Source organism: Cyprinodon tularosa, unplaced genomic scaffold (genome assembly GCF_016077235.1).
Source record: "Cyprinodon tularosa strain WSP-4 unplaced genomic scaffold, ASM1607723v1 ctg101, whole genome shotgun sequence".
NCBI classification, from domain to species: domain Eukaryota; kingdom Metazoa; phylum Chordata; class Actinopteri; order Cyprinodontiformes; family Cyprinodontidae; genus Cyprinodon; species Cyprinodon tularosa.
This window is the reverse complement of record NW_024037794.1, coordinates 305,102-328,241: the sequence shown is the minus strand read 5'-3', so window position 1 is coordinate 328,241 and position 23,140 is coordinate 305,102. Positions and strand designations below refer to the sequence as shown.

The window sequence follows — 23,140 nt, the reverse complement described above, 5'->3', positions numbered from 1 at the left end:
ACTTCTAAAGAGTTACTCATTTGAATAAATATGTTACTTAAAATCACAGATTTGTTTAAAAATTGCAGAAGATTAGGGTCAGATGTTTTCAAAAGGTGCCAAGATGAATTTATCTCATGGAAAACATTCAATATTTTATGTGAGCCTCAATGAAAGTATGGTGTAATATAAGGACATATTTTTTGGACCTTTATCAAGAATTATTTAAACTTTAGATGTAAAATTATGCATGCCCTTATTAAAATAAGAGGCTTTTTATGTAGTGATAGATATGAGCATAAGACAATTCAACCAGAGACTCTCATGGAGAAAAGGTGCAATTAGAAAAGTTTTATTGAATTCGATTTATTTGCAATAACACAGTCAGATTGGTTAAGATTTCCCATCTAGGAAAACCAGCTGATTGCATCGACTCATTGACTCTTCAGCAATCCCTCACACCAAGCATGCTTGTAGTGACAGTGGAGAGAAAAACTCCCATTTAACAGGAAGAAACCTCCAGCAGAACCAGGCCCAGTGTGAGCGGCCATCTGCTGAAGCCCACTGGGGTTCAAGGAGACAGAAGCAGATACTGACATAATGGGACAGGATCTTTGGCACTCAGGTCCCGGCAGAGGACTTTGATGCTGCAAATCTGCATTTGCTTGGATGAGTAACCTAGAAAGAGGATTAGAATAGTCTTCCACTCGGGGCCCGGACACTGGTGGTGGAATAAGATGGAGGATGAGAGGGAGAAGATGGGGTAGAGGTGGGTCAAAGTTCGGCTGAAGCGCTTCATCCTAATGAAGAGTGTCTTAAGAAATGATTGGATTTGAGAGGGTGCAGCTCGCCATCAATTGGCCAAAAGTCGAGTGAGGAACGTTAGCAGGTGTTCCAGGTTAGACCGATTAATTGTCTTCCAGGTTGAATTTTCACTTAAGGATCATTTCAACCCACTCACCTTCAGTTTGACAAACATTATGTACAATTTAACAGTAAAACAAAAAAAATCTCCCAGCAGGGAAAAACAATTTTAAAAACACAAAAAATGAGTGATATCCGGTTTAAGCCTCAATACTCAAGGGTTTTTGTATTTAGTAACTTTTGATTTAGTTTATTATTCCTGGTTTTTAGCTGCTCATCTTTTATCATTTCAGATTAACCTGGAAAAATGCTCAGCAGTAACTGTGAGATAGTTCTACCCTCTTTTTCCTTTAGCTAAGACCAAGTTGCAAGCTGCAAAGGATCCAACTGATTTTTTTAAAGGTATAAGTCAGAAGAAGGATTCAAACAGTTTCAGTTCATTATAAATAACGGTTTTCTGATTCTGAAACATTATTAAAGGAAAAGTCCGGCCAGCATGGAATAACCGGTGGGTCAGTATTTATACCTAAAACTAATACGTTCGCTGTGATTTAATGTATTTCGTGTTTAAATTTCCTGTAAAAAAATAAACAATGTTTTTCATTTTTTTATTTCAAGAGGAAGGATTTGCCGTCAAACTTTCTGGCCAGAGACAAAAATGTAATCAATCCGTTACTCTCTGCTTCGCATAGTGCACTGGTCGTCACCATCATGGATAATAGCGCATTGTGACAAACATCAGATACAGCACTGGGACTTGCATAACAGCCAATACCGCACCAGGACGTCACAAACCGGTAGGTGGCAGTAGTGCTATTTAGGAAAGCACATTCAAATGAAGTTACTCTTAATTAAAAACACTTATCATTTATTGAAAAGTATGTAATAATTTCATAATTAATATATTTTCAGAAGTATTCTGAATTTGAGCGGAATTTTTCTTTAAGGAGCCTTGATGGCTCTTTCACTATTGTACTTCGACAGCACAAAGATATGAAGGAAAAAAAGGAAAAAGTAAAGGTTGTAAGGTGACTTAAAGGAAGGAGCGTCCAGTTCAGTGGTACGCTGTTGCTTTCATGGTTTTAAGGTGGAATATTGGAAAGACAATTTCATCTGATTTAAAATGATTTATCATCATCTGATTTTTTCTACCACATAATCTGGCATTTTATCTTGGATTGGTTATCTTTTATATTTATGCATAGTTAGAGGTTTGGTGAGCGTACAAACAATTCCTCATGGGAAAACAGAAGTACCGCCCTTTAAAATTCCGTATTATGTGATTACTCTTAATCATCGTTTACAGTGTTTGTTAAAATGTCGAGAAAAAAAAAGATCACATCAGTGATCCATGATTTAACTGTGTTGCAGATGGCTTACAGGAGGGAAGGTATGATTTAATGGATTATAATTCTAAAAAACTGTGTGAAAGTTCAAAGATTCATCCACACATAAGTTTTACTGATGAAAACAACAATTAAAATTCAAACACTTTAAAATGAACAAACTGAAAATACATAAATTAATGAATCACACAAGATTGATGCTCTAAACATTGTTCATAAAGGTCAAACCGTGGCTATGTATGGAGACTAATGTTATTGCAAACTCGTGCATTCTTTGCTTACTGACCAAAATCACTGCGTTTGTGAAAATAATCACACTGGATGGAAATGATTGGTTCTAAAAGAGGAATGAAGATGATGATTCAGAGGACAAGATTCATACTGATGAGAGGACAAGATCATGGGATTACATGGAGAGAAGTTTGTTTCAACAGCGTTAGAGAAAGCCTGCTGCCTTGGTGAGTATGCAGCAAGGTTTTCTGGTTAATCAGAGGTCCAGCCAAGGTGTGGCACTCCCTCAGCACACACTTTTTGTTCATTTGTCATTTAGGAAAGCTGATCCTCATATTGCTTTCTGAAACAGTCTCCAGCAGGAAAGAAATCCCAACATCGCTCCTGGTACATCTTCCACACGTATGACTCCTGCAGGTTGAGGAGGCAAGAATTCAACATTGAAACTCTGACAGAACAGCTTAAAAAACCAAAAACTAAGATCTCCAACTGACCTGCCCAGTGTGCTCCGTCTCATCTTTGTTGATGAGATACATCAAGAAGAACCTGAGGATAAAATACATAATAAAAATCAATCTTCTTTCCTCTGAACCTGTAGAGATACTGCAAAGCAGAGGGGACACTTACATATAGTTGGCTAAGTTATGTTCGTCAAAGGTGTGTGTCTCAAAGCCGTGTGGTGTCGTATCAAAGTAGTCACTTCCAATGCCACATATGAAGCATTTTGTCTGTACAAGAATCAGTAATGTGGAGTTAAACACTTTTTAAAACATACTTTAAAGTCTTAATTAACAATAACAACATTGCAATGTACCTCCATGTCCTCCTTAACCTGCTCCTGTTGGTCTCGGAGTTCTCCAAAGGCATCAATAATGAGACCTGCAGTGATCACCATATTATAACAGTTAAGAGTTACATAGAAAACATTGAATGCAAAATATACATTAATATACATAAAAATAATGTCGTATATGCATATTTTTCCATTTTCTATTCCCAGATTTGGCCAGTTTGGATTTCTTTTTATAATCTATAACATAAGAACCTTTGAACAACAGATGCAGGACATTTTATCCCCCTTTCTACCACAAGAGGCATGACTGTGAGAGTAAAACCTATCAGACAGTATTCTTCTAATTTAAAAGATAATAAGATTAGAGTCTACACTTTGAATTCTTGCAATAATGATACCAAATAACTAACATACTTGTAAATAATGTAAATCCTAAACTTCGCTAGAAAAATGCTGAAAAAGCCCCTTTTTTTTCATTATTTTTAAAAAGACCCTGTGCTTTTTAAAAGCCCAGAGCTCTTCAAAGCCCAGGGTGAATTTCAATAAAAACTACCTGGGTTATTTCATTTGCACATGGCTTATGGTCTGGTCTAGTGTCTTTTTAGACTACCCTAGATTGTTGGAAGGGTGGGGTTGTGTGCAGCGAAATATCTACCAGGTAGCGATCAACTATAATAAATCTTTTTTATATCATTCATTTGTCCCAAAAAGTAGTCATGAGATTTTTAAGAGATATTAGACGACAAATCTTTATCTGTAGAGTTATTTTATGAAGCCTTCTCCTATTCATTCTTATCTGGCTGTATGAGAATTGTTCTTAACCATTTCCTGTTGGTGGCCACTATTATTTCCTGCAACCTGTTATCTGTTTGTAACAGATAAAAGCAAGATATAGTGTATAGTATGTGTTGTGCATTACTAATTTTATCAATTGTTTTTATTTTATACATTTTTTGTTCATGTAGGGATATCATACCAACTGTTCCTACAGTTTTTCTTAATGTTAGATGTTTATTTTGTGTCCTCAGCAAAAAATGTCCTAAAGATTTACTTCTCCTTTCAAAACTTAATTTAGTGGAGTGGGAACTTTTGATTATTTATTTTTCATAGATTTATGCAGATGCTGTAGCTCTGCCGGAAAAGAAACCACATTTCATGGTTTGGAGTTTCTCACACGTCCTCTTCACCCTCATGTCTGATTATCGTCGACTCCACTATTTAATCTCCTTCTAAGTTATATAAATATTCAGTTTTAATTAGAATGTCAACATATCTCTTCCCTGTGCTCACCAACTGAATAGCTTTTTTCTGTTATTTTGATAAATACAATTTTAACCTTTTGTCTCCATTTGTACAGAAGATATTTAAAATGACTATACATGATGATGATTAAATAAAAATATGTTTATTAATCCCTGTTGAGCAGTTATTTTCATAGTTTCTCCATATGTCATCAGTCTGATTTACCTAAATGCTTTTCAGAGCAACGGAAACAGGAGGCATACAAGTTTCTTTTATCAGGGTTAAAGAAGCCTTGGAGGCTTTAAACTTCTGAAACTTTCAATGGAAAAGGTTCCAAAACATGACTTTGAAAATCCAAAAGGGTAAAGGAGAACAATATTCTGCTGGTAGTTACACTTTCTTCAAGTCCGAATGAACTAGAGGTATTTATGGACTTGCCTTAGACAACATGCAAAAGCTAATTGTGCTTAAGCAAAAGCTCATTATTTGATTGGAGAAAAAAAGCAGCAACTGATTTTTGGCCTGCGAGGTGAAAATCTTTTGATTCTGGTTATCAGCCAGTTTTCCTTTTCAGAAACATCATCAAGAAGCATTTGTTCTTATCTTTAGGTGTTAAAAACCATCATCCAGAAAAAGCACGGTCCTTACCCTGAATAATAGCAAGCAGAATAACAATGACGAAGAAGAAGAAGGTTATATCAAAGACTACTCGATAAAGCTCGTATTCATCTCCTGCAGGATCCTCTATCTCATCTCCGATGCCTCCACCAGCACGCACGCCAACATACATGTGGAACAGGTAACACTGTACAGGGAAAAAAAAAACTCATAAATGGTTTATGCAGTTAAAGTTAGCCATCATTTGTAAATGTCAGGGATGTACAGTCATCATGTCATCGCATTTCATGTCAGGCTCGTCTTCATCCTCGCTCTTGTTGTAGAACTTGCGGAAGAAATTGAAAGCAACCACTGTGTAAAGGTACACCACCACAGCCAGCAGGCCCACTGTCATCATGAGCTGCGACACACAGGACCATTAAGGATTAAATACCATCACACAATAGCTAAAGATCTACTTCAGAGTCTTTTAGTAAATGTAATTTTGCTCTTGCCTGTTTGCCATTGTGTGTGACTGAAGACAGGATGGTGCGCAGTGTCTTCACACCCATTGCAATGTCCAGCAAATGGCAAGCAAAGAAGAAGTTGTTGTAGTGACCAAGCAAGGACATCACCAGGTACCAACAGAGATAAAGGAAGGTCTGTGGGAAGATAGAAGAAATAAATAGAATTAAGGCGGTATAAAGCCAAACATGCAGTTTACTATTCCACTTTTTCTTACACCGTCTGTGAACACAACTCCAAATTTCCAGATCTGGTACTTGATGTCAATGGAGGTTGCCCTAAAAGACCAAATATGATTTTATAATTACTTATTTTAGTCAAAAGTACATTTCCCATTTACAAGTAATTCTTTTTGGTTAAACTCTACCCTACCATGCAAAAACAGATGTGTCTGGTTCCTCTTGTTTCTTCTCATGTTGCTGACTGACATCCAGGGAAGCCAAATCAACACCCAGCAGTTCAGCTATTCTTTCTCTTCCATAAATGTCTCCATACTTATCCAGGACCTGGACACAGAAAGATTATATTTTATAAAGCAAATTGCATTCCTGACCATAATGAAGCTTTTACTCACTTTTCTTTTCACAAATTTATCCCAGTAGTTGTTTGGGAAAGAGCTGAAAGGACAAACAACGTACAAAATTAAAAGCATGAACAAAACCCTCAGTGATCCTAAACTCATTTAACAATATCTAAAAGTAAAAAAATTTTTCTTCAATCTGCCTACGGTGTATTTAGGACGAGACGATCCCACTGGCCCTTTATGTCATCATCTTCTGGCTGCTCAGTGATGTAGAGGCCGTCAAATTCCAGCTTTCTTGCTAGTTCCTTTTCCCTTTTAAAGATCACCAGGGGGATCTGAAAAAAAAAAACATACATTTTTTTTTACTTTAAATACATTTTGTTTTGCAAAGGTTTGAGAGGTATTTTACCCTTTTACATCTTGCATTATTGCCGAATAAAGGAAAAATTTGCATTTAATACTTTTACAATAAAAGTCTGAGTATGAGCTGCATTTTTGACTTTTTACTCTGGTACCTCAAATATAATCTATAGTACCCAAATTGATTTTGTTAATTATTTTAAAAAGACAGTTGTGTTTTGAAAAAACTAAATCAAAGAGGCATGGATACTTGGGAAGACACTGTTTGATTTAAGCACAAATATGCTTGGTTTTACTGGGCATGACATACCTTCAGACAGTTGTACCCAATGATACAAATAAATGAGATGACTGTATGCAGGATGGCCAGGAATGCTAATGTCGGCTGCATGTATCCTGTGCTCTCCTCTAAATAGAAATAAAGTAGGACGTCTTCTTCATCTTCTTCCCCTCCTCCATCTGCTCCGGATCCTTCAGCTTCATCCCCAGAGCCCTCAAACAAGCCTGAACCCTCGAACATCCCGCTTCCCTCTGCCAGTCCAGATCCCTCTATCTCCTCCCCCTCCGGTGGAGTATCAGAGACCTTTAGAAGACAAAAGAACGACAAAACAAATCATGAATACCCTCTAGAGCCGATGATTTGCCAGTCAGTCTGATAAGTAGACTTAACCATGCCTTGTTTTAGTTAGTTGTAGAAGTTTTAGAACATCTTACAAAAAACAACAGAAGTAATATTTATTTGACCTTGTAGAAGAGAAGAATGAAGTTCAGGGCAAATGCGAGGAATAAGGCCAAAAACCGGAGATTATAAAAGTTCCTGGAGAGGTAGTTCTGGTAAAGAAATTATTTTTTTTATCAGATCCATGTCATAATCCATTTAAGTTACCATAGCACATTACTTTACCACCAAAAAGCACAAACTCTCCCACCATGAATTTATTTCTCTGAGTTTCCAGCTCCGTCCAGATTTGAAAGCCTTGCTTCTTCAACTTCTTCTCTTTTTTAGCTGCAGATTTCTTTGGTTCTTGTGGCTTTTCTTCTTCTTTGCTCTTGCCTTCTTTCTCAGTTTTTCCCCCGGTTTCGACACTAGAAATTAAAGCAAAGCAAATTTGACCACAAATTTAATTCACTCAACATTAGGATTGCCGCCACCCATATCTCTCCTACTGTACCCACCAACAGCAACAAGATTTTAAAAGTGAGCTTCATTAAATTTGCTTTACTGAGATGTTCAAGTCTTATCTTCATTTAAGGACATTCTTGTCAAAATTGTTTTTAATCATTAAAAAGTGACCAAAAACTTACTCTGACTTCTCCGGCTCTGGAGGGGCTTCTTCCACAGGAGCAGGCTCAGGAGGTTTTTGGCTTGCATCAGACTCTTCTGGTTGCTGAAGGAAAACAGAAAGATCATCCATAAAACAAATTTTACTTTTCATATTTGGACCTGTCTTTCCATTAAACTGGCACTAAATAGTTTTAAATGTAGATGTCATGGCATGGCCAGTAGGAAAACAATCCCTAATATAAACTTAGCAGATTGTTATGCGTTATCATGCATATAATTTGTATTGCTTATTCTTACCGTTTTTCTCTTTGTAATAGGAGAGCCTTCAGGAGTCGGAGGCTCAACTGGTTCCTCAACTCCCATATCACCAAGTCCACCTGGAGCATCCATACCTGGAATCCTCCCTCCTTCATTTTCCTGAGTATCTTCTTCTTCTTCTTCCCCACTCCCAGACTCACCAGTATCTGTTATCCCTCCAGTATCTTGTTCCTCACCTGTCCCCATCTCTCCTGGTCCATCTCCATGCACATCATCTTGTGTGGGATCTGGCATACTTGCTAGGATCTCTGTGACTGTGATGTTTTTAGCTCCCTCCACCAAGCCCCCTCCAAACAGCGCTTGCCAGATGATCATGAAGAAGCCTTTGCACACATTGTAAATAAAGTGCAATATGCTCATTAGAATTGCCCAAAAGAACTTGGACAAAGCCACCACGATCTCCTTCAAGGTCATCTTTCTGACTCTGCGATACTGTCTGCGGAGATTACGGAAGGTGAAGATGCTGAGTAAGTTTGATAAGCTGTGGAGGAAGTCTGTAAAGGCTGAGGTTGATTCAGGCTGCCCTTCATCACCGTTACTATCTTCCTCCCCTGTTCCACCTGTAGCTCCGCCCACTACTCCCTCGCCCCCTCCCTCATCTCCTTCATCATCCTCTTCCCCTTTCTCCTCTTCTTCCTGCTCTGATATCTGCGAAGCGATGTTCATCTCAAAGATAGTATCTTCACAGAAATTGACGAACATCTCCATCTTCTCGGATTCACCGCCCTCGTTGACAACATCAAATATAAACTGTCGTTTGGACTCTCTCACTTGTGGCATTTCCCACTGTTTGCGGTTGACTTCACTGATTTCAAAATAGATGCGCTCAATCTTTCTGCTGGCGCCCATTATCTCAATACGTCCAAGGAATGGGCGGAAGTAGTTGAGTACACTCTCTGCTTGCTCTAGGAAGTTCTGAAGTCGGGAGTCGTGGGGTACATGCTCGGAAAGGTTGGTAAGCAGCACTGCTATGTTGAACCCAATGTCCTTAGCTGGTTCCTGGAAGCGATTGGCAAACTCCTCATAATTGATCATGTCGTTCTCATCTGCTTCGGAGCAAGACAAAAGAAACTGGATCTCAGAGGGGGAATACTGTTTCTGACTGTCCATAGCCTTCTGGAAGTCCTTCTTAGAGATCAGTCCTCTGGGGTCAGTTAGGTAATCACGAAAAGCGTCCGAGGCAACAATGTCTTTCAGTTTGAGAAACATGTCAAAAAACTTGAGAATCATCTCGACGTTGCTAGAGGACTCCACCAGCATGTCCACCATCTGACGGGCAATCATGCCGTTAACTATGTTACCTGAAACAATATGAGAAAAAAATAAAGTGGGTGCTTTAAAGGTATTTAGATCAAACTTATATAGCAATTTATGAAGGTTTCTTTACCCTCCAGTAGTGAGAGCAGCATAACAACCATGTCTTTCTGGAGGTCGAGAAGCTCCTTTAGTAGAGCAATCTGGCTAGAATCCTGTAGACATAGAGAAATGCAGATATATCAAACACAAAGGTAAGAATTATCAAAAGGTGTCACACAATGCACATGTAAGTTATCACCCTGCAGTGTGGAAGATGATTAAGAAGGAAAAGTGCAACTTCAAAGCTTTCAACTGAGTGCAACAAAGAGTTGTATTTTAGCATTTTGATATAAACATATAAGCAATGGATCATAGAAGAGCTGAAAAACTCCACCTTCTACTAGATTATTTTACTCGTAATTTAAATGAAAAAAACTTTCATCAGACAAAAGTAACTCTAAGTTTATCTTGAAGATTCAGAGAGAACTCAGTGGCTGTTGGCAGACCAGTTGTAATCCAAACATTAGATCTTTAAATTTGCAATTGGTCAGACCTTCTGTGGGTTTACAACAACTTGTCAGTAAATGTGGATATTACTGCAGGGAGAAGATTCATTTTTTATACCAATTACTATAACTGTTAAAAGTAAAATGACAGAGGTATAAGAATCTATTTGCATTCTTATCTATGAAAAGACATGTATGTTGCTTATTCTGGCAGTACTTAAAGAGTGAGGGAGCATGATTTTTACCAGGTAACAGGAAGGCTTAAAGAAACTCAACAAATTACTCCCTCTTATCCTCTATGGTGATGGTTGGTGGTGGAAATGCTGGCAACCTTTTTCGAAATCTCAGAACAAAGACAAATATATGCAGATGCTCCTAACACAGAAACACCAACTCCTATGAGTGCTAACTCCAGAAAATGGACTCTAGAATGTAAAATAGCATGCTTCTTTATTTTTTAATGTTTTATTCTAATCATGTAGCATGGTCACATTTAACCTTAAGCAATATAATGACTGTTCTTTACAAAGCCTAAAGGAGCTTTCTTTGGAAGAAAAAAACTAATAAATACACGATAAATGCATCTGCAGTTGATGTGTATGTGAACTTGTGTACCTGTGCGAGTTTCATCATCATGTGGGCAAACACATGAAGGAATCCAACGATAGCATCCCACAGTCTGCTGTGAGCTAGAGACTGCTGGTTACCTGTACATGGACCCTGCAGAAAAGAAAAATTCTGTTTGTTATACATTTTCTACAAAAAAAAAACAATATAGCAGAAATGCTAATTTGTTGAAAAGGTACCTGAATATATTCTGTTAAACTATTAAATATCTGTTTTGCCACTGTCATAGCTTTGGAGAAATTCTTTTTGCCTGGATCATCGATGATATCCTTCCCAGAGTAATACCAGTAGAAATCACTGATAGATTCCTTGAATCACAAACAACAACAACAGAAAATCTTGTAATAAATGTAAAATGCATTGTCACATTTGAAAATGAATTCTACAAAGGCTTTTAAAGTCTGCTTGTCTGATCATAAATAAATCTGTACTGCTTTTTTAGGGATATTTTATTCACCAACATCAAACTACTAATTTCATTTCTTTAAGTTTCACCTTGTGCAGAGTAGAGCAGATTAATGGGAAAGAGTACCTGGAGTCTAAGAAGGTAATCCACAGTGCAGATGATGATGTTGATGCTAGTTGTGCTTCCTGTCTGCGTCCGCAGGTAGTTTTGAAAATCTGCATAAACAAGATTATTCAGCTTTGAAAGTCTACCTTTGATGGAATGTATTAATGATTTGATTTAATCCCAGCTTGAATCTGAAATGCGAGTTGTTCCTACCGTTATTGTGTCCCTCACAGAGCAGCTGCAGGAAGCGGAAAAGGTCACAGGTGAACTCATCATCGGCCATCACTTTCTCATCTGCAAAGAAAGAGTTATGCACATAAACAAGTGAGTCAAAGAACAGAAGTTCGCCTAGATTATAAAGTAAATCAAACAAACAAACAAAAAAGAATTACAGGTAACTAATAAACAAATCTCTTGAAAATAAAATTCCTTTTTTTTAACTTACCATCATAGATTAATGGGTTTTAGTGTCACATACTGCAACCGCCACCTCTTATAGAGAGTTATAAATAAATGACAGTATTAAGGACACAGGGATGCAGTCATGTGTCAATCAACATACATGAAGTGCCAACGCCACATACAAACAAGTCACGTGAAAACAAGCTGCTATAGAAAGCAGCCACATTGACAACATATATAAAGGAAACTAAAATAAGAATCCACTGCTTAGCAAATTTAAGCATTTTACAGTTTTCAAAAAACTTCAACAATAAAATGTATCATAGAAGAAGGAAAAATATAGAATGCTTAAAGTAATGAGAATAACTGAGCAAAAAGGATCTCAAACATTGCTCCAAATGTGAACCTTTTATCAAAAAGCTGAAGCCAGTTGCTGATGAAGCCTGGGGTCCGTTTCACAAAGCAGGTTTACTGAAAACGAAAACTCTAAATTTTCTAAATCTGAAAACAGGGAAACTGACTTTTCCGGTTTACAAAGAGAGTTTCCACAACATGTTTCAGTCACCATAGCAACATTTCCCTAGAGCTAACCTGGTTGGTAGCAGGTTTTCTTCAGTAAACTAAGAGTGTCATCTATCTCTGCTCTCCTAACAGCCAATTTTATTTCCTGATTTAGTTCAACTGATGTCAAAGTTTTGTGCATAACAAAAAAAAAAAAAAAAAAAAAAAAAAACATTCACTAGGTCTTTTATACACATTACCTTTAAAATAAACATTGCATGTCCGGTTGACAAGGAACTAATTAAAGAATGATCAGCACTTTTTTACTGAGAATTAAAAATTAAATATATATAGGGAAAGGATTCTACAACTCAGTTGACAGGATAGAAATTATGTGGCTTGTTCTATATGAGTGACATGCGTATCATTTTATTTTTATTGATTTATATTTGAAATACATGAAGAACTACTGAAATTATTTTCAGATTACACATAAATAGATTCATTAATTCCATGAGGGGGGAAAGAAATTACAGCCTACTGAGTCTACAGGCTCAATCTGAAGCCAAGCCATTTTGATAGGTGTAAATATTGCTAAATATGTATTCCTGATATTTGAAAATGATTTTTCTTTTTTTTATCTAAATGACTATTTCAATCTGAGTTTGTCAAACCTGCTTCGTGAAACGGTCCCCTGTACGGCACAGGGTGCTGGATCCCATAAAAAATATCTTGCTATAAAACATCTCTTTTATAGCTTACTGCCAATGCTGAAACTATTTTATTATTATCTAAAAATAGTCACAAAGTTTGAAGATAAAATGTCACTAAGCAAAAAGGTTTTAATTTTTCATTAGTCCAAAAAAGGAAAAACAAATTGCTTTCTCAGATTTCTTTTTTTTTTTTTTCGGTTTCTAAGACCTGTTATCTAAGGTTTATTTAGCACAATTTAGTGCAAAGACAATTTAAAGTGCTTTAAATTTATCAAACAGTAAAACAGAAGCACATAAAATACTTTTGTTTATCTTGTTATGTTGAGCATTTCTACATTGAAAACATTTACATTTGCAACATTTAAAAGTAGCAAATTTAGTTGTAAAAAAATTTTTTCCCCTTAAGCCTTTCCTCCGATTTTGTTTTCTTATTCACACTCAGATCATCTATAAATCATCAGAAAACCTAATTTATTTCCCTCATTGAGGACGAATTTAAGCAAATTGTTTTAATTCAGACACACTGACGGGCTTTAAAGCCTCAACAACCTCAAAAGTCAAGCCACAGCATCACAGCCAGATTAAAAGTAAAGATTTGATCAGGGCACTCTAAGATTTTCACTTTCTTCTTTGCACCATTTAGAATTGGACTTTCTGGGTTGTTTTTGGATCATTGTCATACTGCTTAACCAAAAGAGCAAAATATGTATTTTGCCTTTATTCAGTGAGCGGACTAGTAGTGCATATTACATTAAAAAATCCCATAACTTTTTTAGACAGTTTTAACAAAAAACTATTAAATAAACCTTAGATATTCATTTATACAATGAACCTTATTTATAATTTATAATCATCAGGTTTATAAATTTAGTATTAATAAAGTATACTTACTCAAAAATAATTCTAATAAGTGTATTTATTTCAAAAACATAAAGTTTATTGTTGAATCACATAAAGGTAGCCTGATTATTATTTAATTAATACAAATATACTTTATGTATTCGAACTAAATACACTCATTAGTATTCTTTTTGAGTAAGTATACTTTAATAATTGTGAATTAATAATCTCGACAGTTAGGTGTTTTAAAAAATAAGCTTTATTTGATTAATGAATCTGCAGTACATGATGCTTATTTAAAATAGTCTAAAATAAGTACATGTGAATTGAATTCACATGTACTTTAAAGAATTCAGTGAATTTCGTTATTTCATAAAATTTTATCAATCTGAAGATTTGGCTGAAATATCTTTGAGAGTGTAACACAAGATGCCATCTGACTGACCTTTGCTTTCTTAAGAAAGGCTGTCGTAGTTTTTACAAAAGGTGTGAAGGCAGATGAAACAAAACCTCTGGATTTTTTATTGTTTTGTTTGTCTTTTGTCAGAAATTGTTTTCCTGTGATTCTCTCATGGATGCCATTCTTGCCAAATTGTTGGCTTATTGTTGAATCATGAGCACCAACCTTACCTCAGGTTAAGGGAACCCCATGGAGCTGTACATGTTGTTCTAAGTTATTTTGTGCAAACCTAGATGAGTTGGTTGTCTTGGAGCTATTCTTGGGTTCCTCTCCTTAGGTTTAGCTGGACCTTTGTGATCCAGACTGACAGATGAACTGTAAGGTGTCTAATGTCTCCTATTGCTTGAAATTCTTTAGATCTGAGCATGATCCTGCTTAATGATTATTTTTTTCAGACAGTAAAGTGGACAGAGTGGGATTGAAAATGAACCAATTAACCAACCCCCTAAATAAGAACACAAATGTTTTACTTGAAGTTAACTCATGATTTAGCAACTGGTGGCTATTCAGGTCAACAGTTTTGATAAATCTGTATATAGAAAATTAAAGCTAAAGAATTTGGATCAAACATCTTGTGCCTGACAAGTTCACACTTTAACTGGATCAACTCATTCCTTTGACTAATTAGTGGCACTGTTATAATCTGGATTTACATAAAAGATCCTTTCCCAAAGCAGTGTACTCTCTCTCTAAAATGAACACATACACAAACACAGAATAACATGGGACATGTTAGTTAGATATCAGAGAGGACACTGTCCATCAAAATTAGCGATGCACCAATCAGTTAACCAGAAATAGAAACTGATCTAATTTCTATTGACTGGCTATGACCCGCAGAGCAACTACTAAAAAAATAATGCCTGTTTATTTTGGCCCTGGATGAAATCATTTTAAAGGAAATGCCCTGTTCTTTCCCAGTCTGTCAATGCATCAGCATGCTTTGAGTGATACCCTTTATTTTCTGTAGGTACAAATCAGATCAATGCTAACAATATCTGATGCATCAAACACTATAATCCCTTGGTTTCCAACTGGATTTGAAAACTAAAAAATAGAACCAGCAGGTGATGTTTTTGTTTTGTAGTCAGTATTGTTGAAAAACATATTTAGTATGTAGTACGGTACTTTAGAAGATAAAAAAAAAAGAAAAAAATCAGACATCATAATCAGACATAAAAGGAAACAAGAATTTATTGGTTAATGCCTCATTGGTGCATCTCCAATCCAAATGTTGAAGGGAATCCAGTATTATATCGGGGCAAAACAGTGGGGCAAGCAAATGACCTCTAAGTAACCCACATATCTCCATCTAAGCTTATCATACGAGGGTGTGCAATCAGAGTTTGATGGTGAATTAGTTGTTTAGGTAGAAAATGTGGCTGAAGGTAAAATAATGGATTCCATTCATTTCATTTTGAAATGGAAAAAAGAGTATCGAGTGCCAAAGGTGCCTTTACTTTAACAACATAGCTGGATGAATAAATGTTAATATGTTTTATATTTCAGATCAAATTCTAAATGCTAATGGAAAAAATAAATATAAATTTATTGATATCTTAAATTACTATATAATTCAATAAGGGGTTCATTCAAATTTTAATCCATTTTGAGTGATAAGCTTACGGAATTATTTCAGGATACATATATTTGTATAAACAAATGTTTAAATGTAACTTTTATAACTTTATTTTATATTTCAGTTAGTCAACCAAATTCAATGACCTGTACTTATGCAATGCCTTTTTATATCAGCGTACTACAAAGCCCTTTTCACTACATTCAGTCATTCACCCATTCATGGTCACATTCACACACTAATGGCAGCAAGCTAAATGTATATACACTATATTGCCAAAAGTATTTGCTCACCTGCCTTGACTCACATATGAGCTTAAGTGACATCCCGTTCCTAATCCATAGGGTTCAATATGACGTCGGTCCACCCTTTGCAGCTAGAACAGCTTCAACTCTTCTGGGAAGGCTGTCCACAAGGTTTAGGAGTGTGTTTATGGGAATTTTTGACCATTCTTCCAGAAGCGCATTTGTGAGGTCGCACACTGATGTTGGACGAGAAGGCCTGGCTCTCAGTCTCCGCTCTAATTCATCCCAAAGGTGTTCTATCGGGTTGAGGTCAGGACTCTGTGCAGGCCAGTCAAGTTCATCCACACCAGACTCTGTCATCCATGTCTTTATGGACCTTGCTTTGTGCACTGGTGCACAGTCATGTTGGAAGAGGAAGGGGCCAGCTCCAAACTGTTCCCACAAAGTTGGGAGCATGGAATTGTCCAAAATGTCTTGGTATGCTGAAGCATTCAGAGTTCCTTTCACTGGAACTAAGGGGCCAAGCCCAGCTCCTGAAAAACAACCCCACACCATAATCCCCCCTCCACCAAACTTTACACTTGGCACAATGCAGTCAGACAAGTACCGTTCTCCTGGCAACCGCCAAACCCAGACCCGTCCATCAGATTGCCAGATGGAGAAGCGCGATTCGTCACTCCAGAGAACGCGTCTCCACTGCTCTAGAGTCCAGTGGCGGCGTGCTTTACACCACCGCATCCGACGCTTTGCATTGCACTTGGTGATGTATGGCTTGGATGCAGCTGCTCGACCATGGAAACCCATTCCATGAAGCTCTCTGCGCACTGTTCTTGAGCTAATCTGAAGGCCACATGAAGTTTGGAGGTCTGTAGTGATTGACTCTGCAGAAAGTTGGCGACCTCTTCGCACTATGCGCGTCAGCATCCGCTGACCCCGCTCCGTCAGTTTACGTGGCCTACCACTTCGTGGCTGAGTTGCTGTCGTTCCCAAACACTTCCATTTTCTTATAATACAGCTGACAGTTGACTGTGGAATATTTAGGAGCGAGGAAATTTCACGACTGGATTTGTTGCACAGGTGGCATCCTATCACAGTTCCACGCTGGAATTCACTGAGCTCCTGAGAGCGACCCATTCTTTCACAAATGTTTGTAAAAACAGTCTGCATGCCTAGGTGCTTGAATTTATACACCTGTGGCCATGGAAGTGATTGGAAAACCTGATTCCAATAATTTGGATGGGTGAGCAAATACTTTTGGCAATATAGTGTATCTTGTTAAAGAGGGCATATAAACCTCTGTTTTCAACTACATCGAAATATTTATTTGAATATTTCTACTTTTTGGATTGTGGCACTGTTGCCATAACTACCATGGGGCAAAGCTGCTGTAGACAGATGCCACCACCAGGCCCTCTGATCACCATCAGAAGGCAATGTGGGTGAAGTGTCTCATGCAGGAAGGGCCTGACCTTTAAGGGTTTCAAATAAAAGGGGCTAAATTGAAAATATAATTCTTTTTTAGATTGCTTTACAAATATATGTTCAAATCGATTTGGTTCTGCCCATTATAATGAGCAGACTGACCTTCTCTGGGCAGTTGGAGAGCTGCCTTAAAAGAAAGATGAGGTTCAAAACCATCAAAGCGGAGGAAATAATTAAGTGTGATACAAAATAATATCTATAGTTCACGTGGTATTCTTTTTCAAAGTGGGATAAAAAACGTAATTCCTCATGGTGCAACTGAAATAACATCTGGTTTCAACTAAAATTGATATAATTATTTAATAGTTTTATCTTTATTGGATTGCGGCACCTTGGGCCTCGATAACGGAGGAAGGGCACCAGCGCTTCAAACATAAATGATGGACAATACCCTTTCATTAGAGTCATTATCAATAGAAAAAGAATTGAGCAAGTGAGACAGGAAAGAGAGAGGGGAATGAGAGAACAGAGAGGCCAATGGAGAGAATGATGATTTACCCCGATCTAGGTTCATGTCTGAGGACCATGAAAGGAGGGACATGGGAAGGGTGGCAGTGATCATGGGGAAGGGAGAGAGGAACAGTGTGTTGACAACAGTAGAGGACTAAGAGATGAGGTTGGGGAGGATATTAACAACATTCCACAACAAATTCCTTTTTGGTTGAAATTACTAATTGTCAAGTTGCAGAACAGGGGACCCAGTATTCAAGGCAGACAGACAATCAAATAATTCAAATGTTATCATTTAAACATTAAGGATTGGCAGTGAGCAGCAAGGGAGTCTAAGGCAGAAACCTCTGCAGGAGGGAAACAGGCTAGTGACCATGTCAATCAGGTAGAGGTCGATTATGAACGCATGAGTCACTAACCTGGTCTTAAAGTTCAGTCCTTGCCCAGGGGAAGAGGTGGTTCTGGCTTCTGATCTGCTGGTTCTGAATCCTGAGCACGTGCTAGACACCGGCTTCTGTCATGATCTTGGCGCCGATGACTGGCTGGATTACTCATTTCATTCACCTGCCAAATTCCTCCCATTTTCTCATTACCATTCATCTAATTCATCTGCTCCTATTTAACCAGCCCTCTAACCAGTCATCAGTACCAGATTATTTTGTTTCTGACAGCCTGATGCTGATCCGTTCTGCCTTTGGACCTCTGAGTCTGCCTGTTCCCGGTCTGATCTGTTTGCCAGACCTGTCTTTGGACTCCTGCTGGATTTTGCCTGTTGGAGACCCTGGAACTGCTTCCTGACACCGACCAGGATTTTTCTTTTGGTACCTTTGTGGAACGCTGATCTTCTGGCCTGGTTGGCTCTGGCTTGTCTTTTGGATTGTCCTGCCTTTCTTCGTCTGTTTGGATCTGATCTCCTAACAGTTCTGCAGTCTTCAAAGCTTCAGCATATTGAACTCTCTGGGCAGCAATCGCATCGTGTTTGCAGTTGTGCGGCTAGAATCTACCTCTTCCTCTGGGCACGAACTGAATTTCAAGATCAGGTTAGTGACGCACATGTGTGTAATCACACACCGCCAAAATAACATGGTCACTAACCTGTGTTTCCCTCCTGCAGAGATTTCTGCCTTAGACCTCCTAGCAGTCCACTGCCAAACCTTCATTTTTAAATAAACACATTTTGAGAAATATAACTGTCTGTCTGCCTTAAATACTGTGTCCTGTGTTCTTCACAATAATTGTATTCCAGAATTAGATTACTACACTATGGTAAAGTCCAAATGCTGCGGCACACTAATGGACATACAAATGAAATGATTTCGACTAAATTCAGTATCACTTCCACTGTGTTAATAGTACTTATTGTTAGCAAACTGGTCATTCTATCAAATCAAATTTAGGTTTTAATGTTGGAAGATGGTAAGCATATCACAAAAATAGAAGAAAGTAGAATATACTGCATTTATTTTGGATTCACATGAATATTAATGTTGCATCTTACCTGTTGTCGAGAAAAGATAGCAAAGATGACCATAATATGGTAATTTAATGACTTGGCAATAAATATATTAAACAGCTATGACGTTTCCTGTTTAATGGCTTTATATTAAACATCTTAAGTGTAAAAAGGTGATTCTAGAGAAAGAAAGAAAAACTTACTTGTTCCTTCCTCTGATACCATGCCAAGCCCCTCTGCCTTGTTTTGCCTCTCAAAGGCATTTAAATCCAGAACGCTGCATAAAACATAGACCTTAGATGTTGTTGTGTAGTTCTAACTAGTTAGATTTAAACAACTAATTTATTGTTTTCCTGAGGAAAATGCTTAAGCTCAGCAAACCAACCAGCACGTCTGCATTAGAGCTTGGACACTCAGAAAGAAGCCCACGTCCTTTTTGTCTTTTAGATACTCCAACATTTTCTGTTAACACATTGAAAGGAAATCCAGTTTTAAAACAGTATCATAATTTTAATAATAAATGGTTTGTTAAGAAAAAAAAGCATACCCGCTGAACTTCGGTGTTTCCCCCATTCAGTATAGAAATCCCCAGTTTGAGGGTTGTTGAAACCATTGGGCCAGTTTCACCTAGAAAACAGAGAAAGCATCAAGCAACAGGAGGTTTTGAGGTAAAACAGACTCCTAATTAAAGACGGTGTTCAGGAATACCTTTGCAGGCGCTTATCATTTGAAGGACCATTTCTGCAGCTCCACGGTTATGAAGTCTGGACTGTTGGTAGAGAAGTCTTTGCTTCTCCATTTCTTTTTCCTTTGTTGGGTAAAAAAATAATCTTTATGAATATTTGATTGTGAAATATTTCACACAAATAACCAAAATAAAAAAGTAGGGATTTTTATTGTCATAACTTGATGTACACATATAATTGACTGGTAGTAATTGGCTCCAGATGGACAAATGTTCTGACTGTAAGGAGCATAGATAAACACAGCACCTCCGTCCACCACCTGCTGCTGTGTATTGCTGTTCAGCTGGAGGAAAGTTTTTCCCCTGCTGACCAGAGAGACAAATTTTGCTGCTTGGCTGTTGTCAAAAACATGGTCAGCCATGATGTGAAGGACTTAAAAAAATGCCACCTAGCATTCTGGTTGATAACCCTGTGTAAGCTATAGGTAACATTTCTGATAAGCAGCCAACTTGTAGCTGACCAAGAGCCTTACTTATTAATTAACCAATGACTAATCAATTGATTAATTTGGCCTGTTGTACTTGTAATACTCTACAGAGCACAATCTTAAGAAAAAGTTAATATGCACCATAAGCAGCTGGTCTTTACTCTGTCTACTCAACATTTTTCCAATAAGTTCAACATCATGAAAATTACATCTATAAAATGTTCTTACTCGATTGAAATGAAATAAGAAATATAGTATGTTTCTTTGGCTTTAAGGTTGTTTTTTTTTACTTTTTAAAATAAGTGCAACATGTTTTCAAATGATTAAGGTATTTCTACTAACATTTTTCTTTTACATGCATTAGCATTAGGATCTATCTCTATTATTGCTATATCTACTATTAAAATGTCTGTCTTTTACACACACTCTCAGCTCAGATCATTAGTAAAGGAACTGTTGCACTAATTCTTCACGCTTGCTCACTTGAGCAAGTGTTGGACTACAGAAAACAGCCCCCCCATCTTAGCATATAAACCCTGTATAGATCCTGTGGTGTCTCAGATTTGGGAATTTTGTTAACAATTTGCCCTGCAGAAAGGCTAACGACCACCGACCTCTTCGCTCTTTACGTTACATTTTATGGTCACATTTTATTTACACTGCAAGTTATAAGGTTTTTAAAAAAAAGAACAACAACAAAACTTCAAAGAATATTTATCTTGCTTTAGGGGTTAATTTCCTTTTTGAGGTTTCCAACTGTTCGCTATAATCTTAACTCAAGAAATCTTATCAAGTGAAATCATTTTAATGCATAACGAGTTAATTTCACTTGTTTTGAGTACATTTTCCCTCAGACTTTATGTCTATATCTTTTTTTTTCAGACAAACCTTTTTTGCAGTGTAAGGAATAATAGGAATTATTCATTAAAAAAAACATTTTGAGCCATCTTTAATACTAAATCAAATCACATTGCAAGAGGACAATGGCTTTCAAATCAAAGTGCAAAACCTTTAAACTTACCCTTCCCTCCCATCCCTCCCACAACCACCCTCCCACCCACATCTATGCTCAACCCACTATGTGTCGTGCAGCTGGAGTGCAACTCTTGCGCTTGTATATAGTGTCGTCCTTGTGCCATGGAAGTGTACTAAGCTGTTTGTTTACCAACCTTTAAAGATGGTGACTGTTTACATGGACAGACCTGAAATGGTGCTGTGCTATCCTGGCTTTCACTGTAGTCTGTCAGTTGGCTATGTGAGTGGGGGAGGGAAGAATTGGTCAGTAGCATCCGGTTAATAAGACGGCTGTTATGAAGGTGAGGGACATTAGATGGAGCGAGAGAGAGAGAAACAATAGATTTCAATTTAAACTGGGAGGAATGACTGCGCATCAAAGCATCTTCAGATATTTTATGGGTTCAGATTGGTTTAAAAATTTTCAATTTTAGCATGTCTGACTCCCCAGTTTGCTGTAAGTGTTTGGAAACATTTTAAAGCCGTTTTTGGACTCATAAACCTTTTAGTTGTGCAAAAAGATATGTCATGACAAAGCACAGAAATGCCTATTGGAAAGGGATAAAGCTGACTGGACTGATATTTGAGCTTATGGAGTCAGCACAGGGGGAACAAATGAGTGCACGGCCTGATACTCGCGTGGAAAGCAGTGATGGCCTGCTCCAACACAGCCAGGGTTGCCAGCTATGCCCCGCCCACACATTATTATTAGTGAAGCAAAATCAGATAAACATAGCTCCAACCTTTTCTTGCATACTGTATCCTTTACCCAAAAACATTTACATTTTAATCTTAGTTCATAGGTTTAGTTTATAGGTTTAAAAAGCCATGAGAAAGAGAATTATTGGATATTATTGCAGTTACATTAGTTAAAGCTAAAGAAAGTACCTTCTCCTTTCCCACTTGAATGTTTCAGATCATCGATACATTTTAATATTGGATAAAGATAACCTGGGGAGATATATATGTATATACAGACAGAAAAAAATCCGCTGCCAGTAAAATAAATTGAAATTGATTAAACTAATAGTGGATAAATGACAAATAATGGAAATTATGACATTCATTACTACTTTCATTTTTCTGTTATTTAAAGACTAATGTGAATACTGTATGTTATTTCTCACTGTTACCCAACCACACATTGACAATCCCCAATGTCTTGCGGAAACCACTGAAATTTAAGAAGCTGCGTTTCGTTTTATCTGAGATAAAACTTACCGCACTTAAGAAAAAAAAAAAAAACTTATCATACTGACACTCAATAATGGTGGAAATGTTCTGGTTTTGGGATATTTTGTTTCTGTAGCTTCTATATGACTTTTTGTCCCTTTCGGAGACATTAACTTTGCTTTCTAGCAGAACAGAGACAAAAGTGAAAGCGCACTAATAAATCTATATTTGAATGACTAAATAAACAACTCAAAATAAAGGTTAGGGAGAGACTTGCCACAGTTAATACTTTGTGGTTAGTAAATTAGGAAACTAGTGATGAATAAAGCAGAGCTGTCAAAAAACACATAAAGATGACGCAACAGGACAGAAAGAAAGAGAGAGATGTGGTTGTGGTGTAAATGCTCCGATGATGAGGTCACTCGATGCATTGAAGTCTACCGCTCCACCGTGTGTCTGGTCCCTAGCCCCTGGCCGCCCATTACCAGTTCTGACTGTCGCACCTCAAAGGGCATCTCATCTTCAGATTGTTCCATCATTTCGTCTCCACCTTCTTCTTCCTCACCAATATGGCAACTCTAAAATAAAGACAATGACATATAGCAAAAATTATTTTAGTTTTTGAGAAAACACGATACCAAATATCAAAGCT

General features: G+C 37.3%; 1 protein-coding gene across 7 annotated transcripts in view; it reads right to left on the bottom strand.

Annotated features, from left to right (window-relative positions):
* Positions 1 to 315: 315 nt before the first annotated feature.
* LOC119778063 (ryanodine receptor 1-like) overlaps positions 316 to 23,140 on the bottom strand; it is an 81,561-nt gene continuing 58,736 nt past the window's right edge. For 2 of the 7 annotated variants that reach the window (XM_038277145.1, XM_038277154.1), the window contains 27 exons: positions 22,974 to 23,066; positions 19,837 to 19,936; positions 19,676 to 19,755; positions 19,514 to 19,590; positions 19,332 to 19,405; positions 17,724 to 17,741; positions 11,217 to 11,297; positions 11,025 to 11,113; positions 10,672 to 10,800; positions 10,481 to 10,585; positions 9,451 to 9,532; positions 8,043 to 9,364; positions 7,766 to 7,848; positions 7,390 to 7,546; positions 7,205 to 7,291; positions 6,771 to 7,043; positions 6,305 to 6,435; positions 6,152 to 6,194; positions 5,950 to 6,083; positions 5,795 to 5,855; positions 5,568 to 5,714; positions 5,339 to 5,473; positions 5,104 to 5,260; positions 3,235 to 3,299; positions 3,048 to 3,148; positions 2,915 to 2,966; positions 316 to 2,831 (listed from right to left, as the gene is read on the bottom strand). In XM_038277145.1, the coding sequence (XP_038133073.1) occupies positions 2,736 to 2,831; positions 2,915 to 2,966; positions 3,048 to 3,148; positions 3,235 to 3,299; positions 5,104 to 5,260; positions 5,339 to 5,473; positions 5,568 to 5,714; positions 5,795 to 5,855; positions 5,950 to 6,083; positions 6,152 to 6,194; positions 6,305 to 6,435; positions 6,771 to 7,043; positions 7,205 to 7,291; positions 7,390 to 7,546; positions 7,766 to 7,848; positions 8,043 to 9,364; positions 9,451 to 9,532; positions 10,481 to 10,585; positions 10,672 to 10,800; positions 11,025 to 11,113; positions 11,217 to 11,297; positions 17,724 to 17,741; positions 19,332 to 19,405; positions 19,514 to 19,590; positions 19,676 to 19,755; positions 19,837 to 19,936; positions 22,974 to 23,066 (3,972 nt within the window). In that variant the 3' untranslated portion in view covers positions 316 to 2,735. The remainder of the gene's footprint in view (positions 2,832 to 2,914; positions 2,967 to 3,047; positions 3,149 to 3,234; positions 3,300 to 5,103; positions 5,261 to 5,338; positions 5,474 to 5,567; positions 5,715 to 5,794; positions 5,856 to 5,949; positions 6,084 to 6,151; positions 6,195 to 6,304; positions 6,436 to 6,770; positions 7,044 to 7,204; positions 7,292 to 7,389; positions 7,547 to 7,765; positions 7,849 to 8,042; positions 9,365 to 9,450; positions 9,533 to 10,480; positions 10,586 to 10,671; positions 10,801 to 11,024; positions 11,114 to 11,216; positions 11,298 to 17,723; positions 17,742 to 19,331; positions 19,406 to 19,513; positions 19,591 to 19,675; positions 19,756 to 19,836; positions 19,937 to 22,973; positions 23,067 to 23,140) is intronic. The other 5 variants (XM_038277161.1, XM_038277179.1, XM_038277171.1 and 2 more) reach the window with 3 other exon arrangements.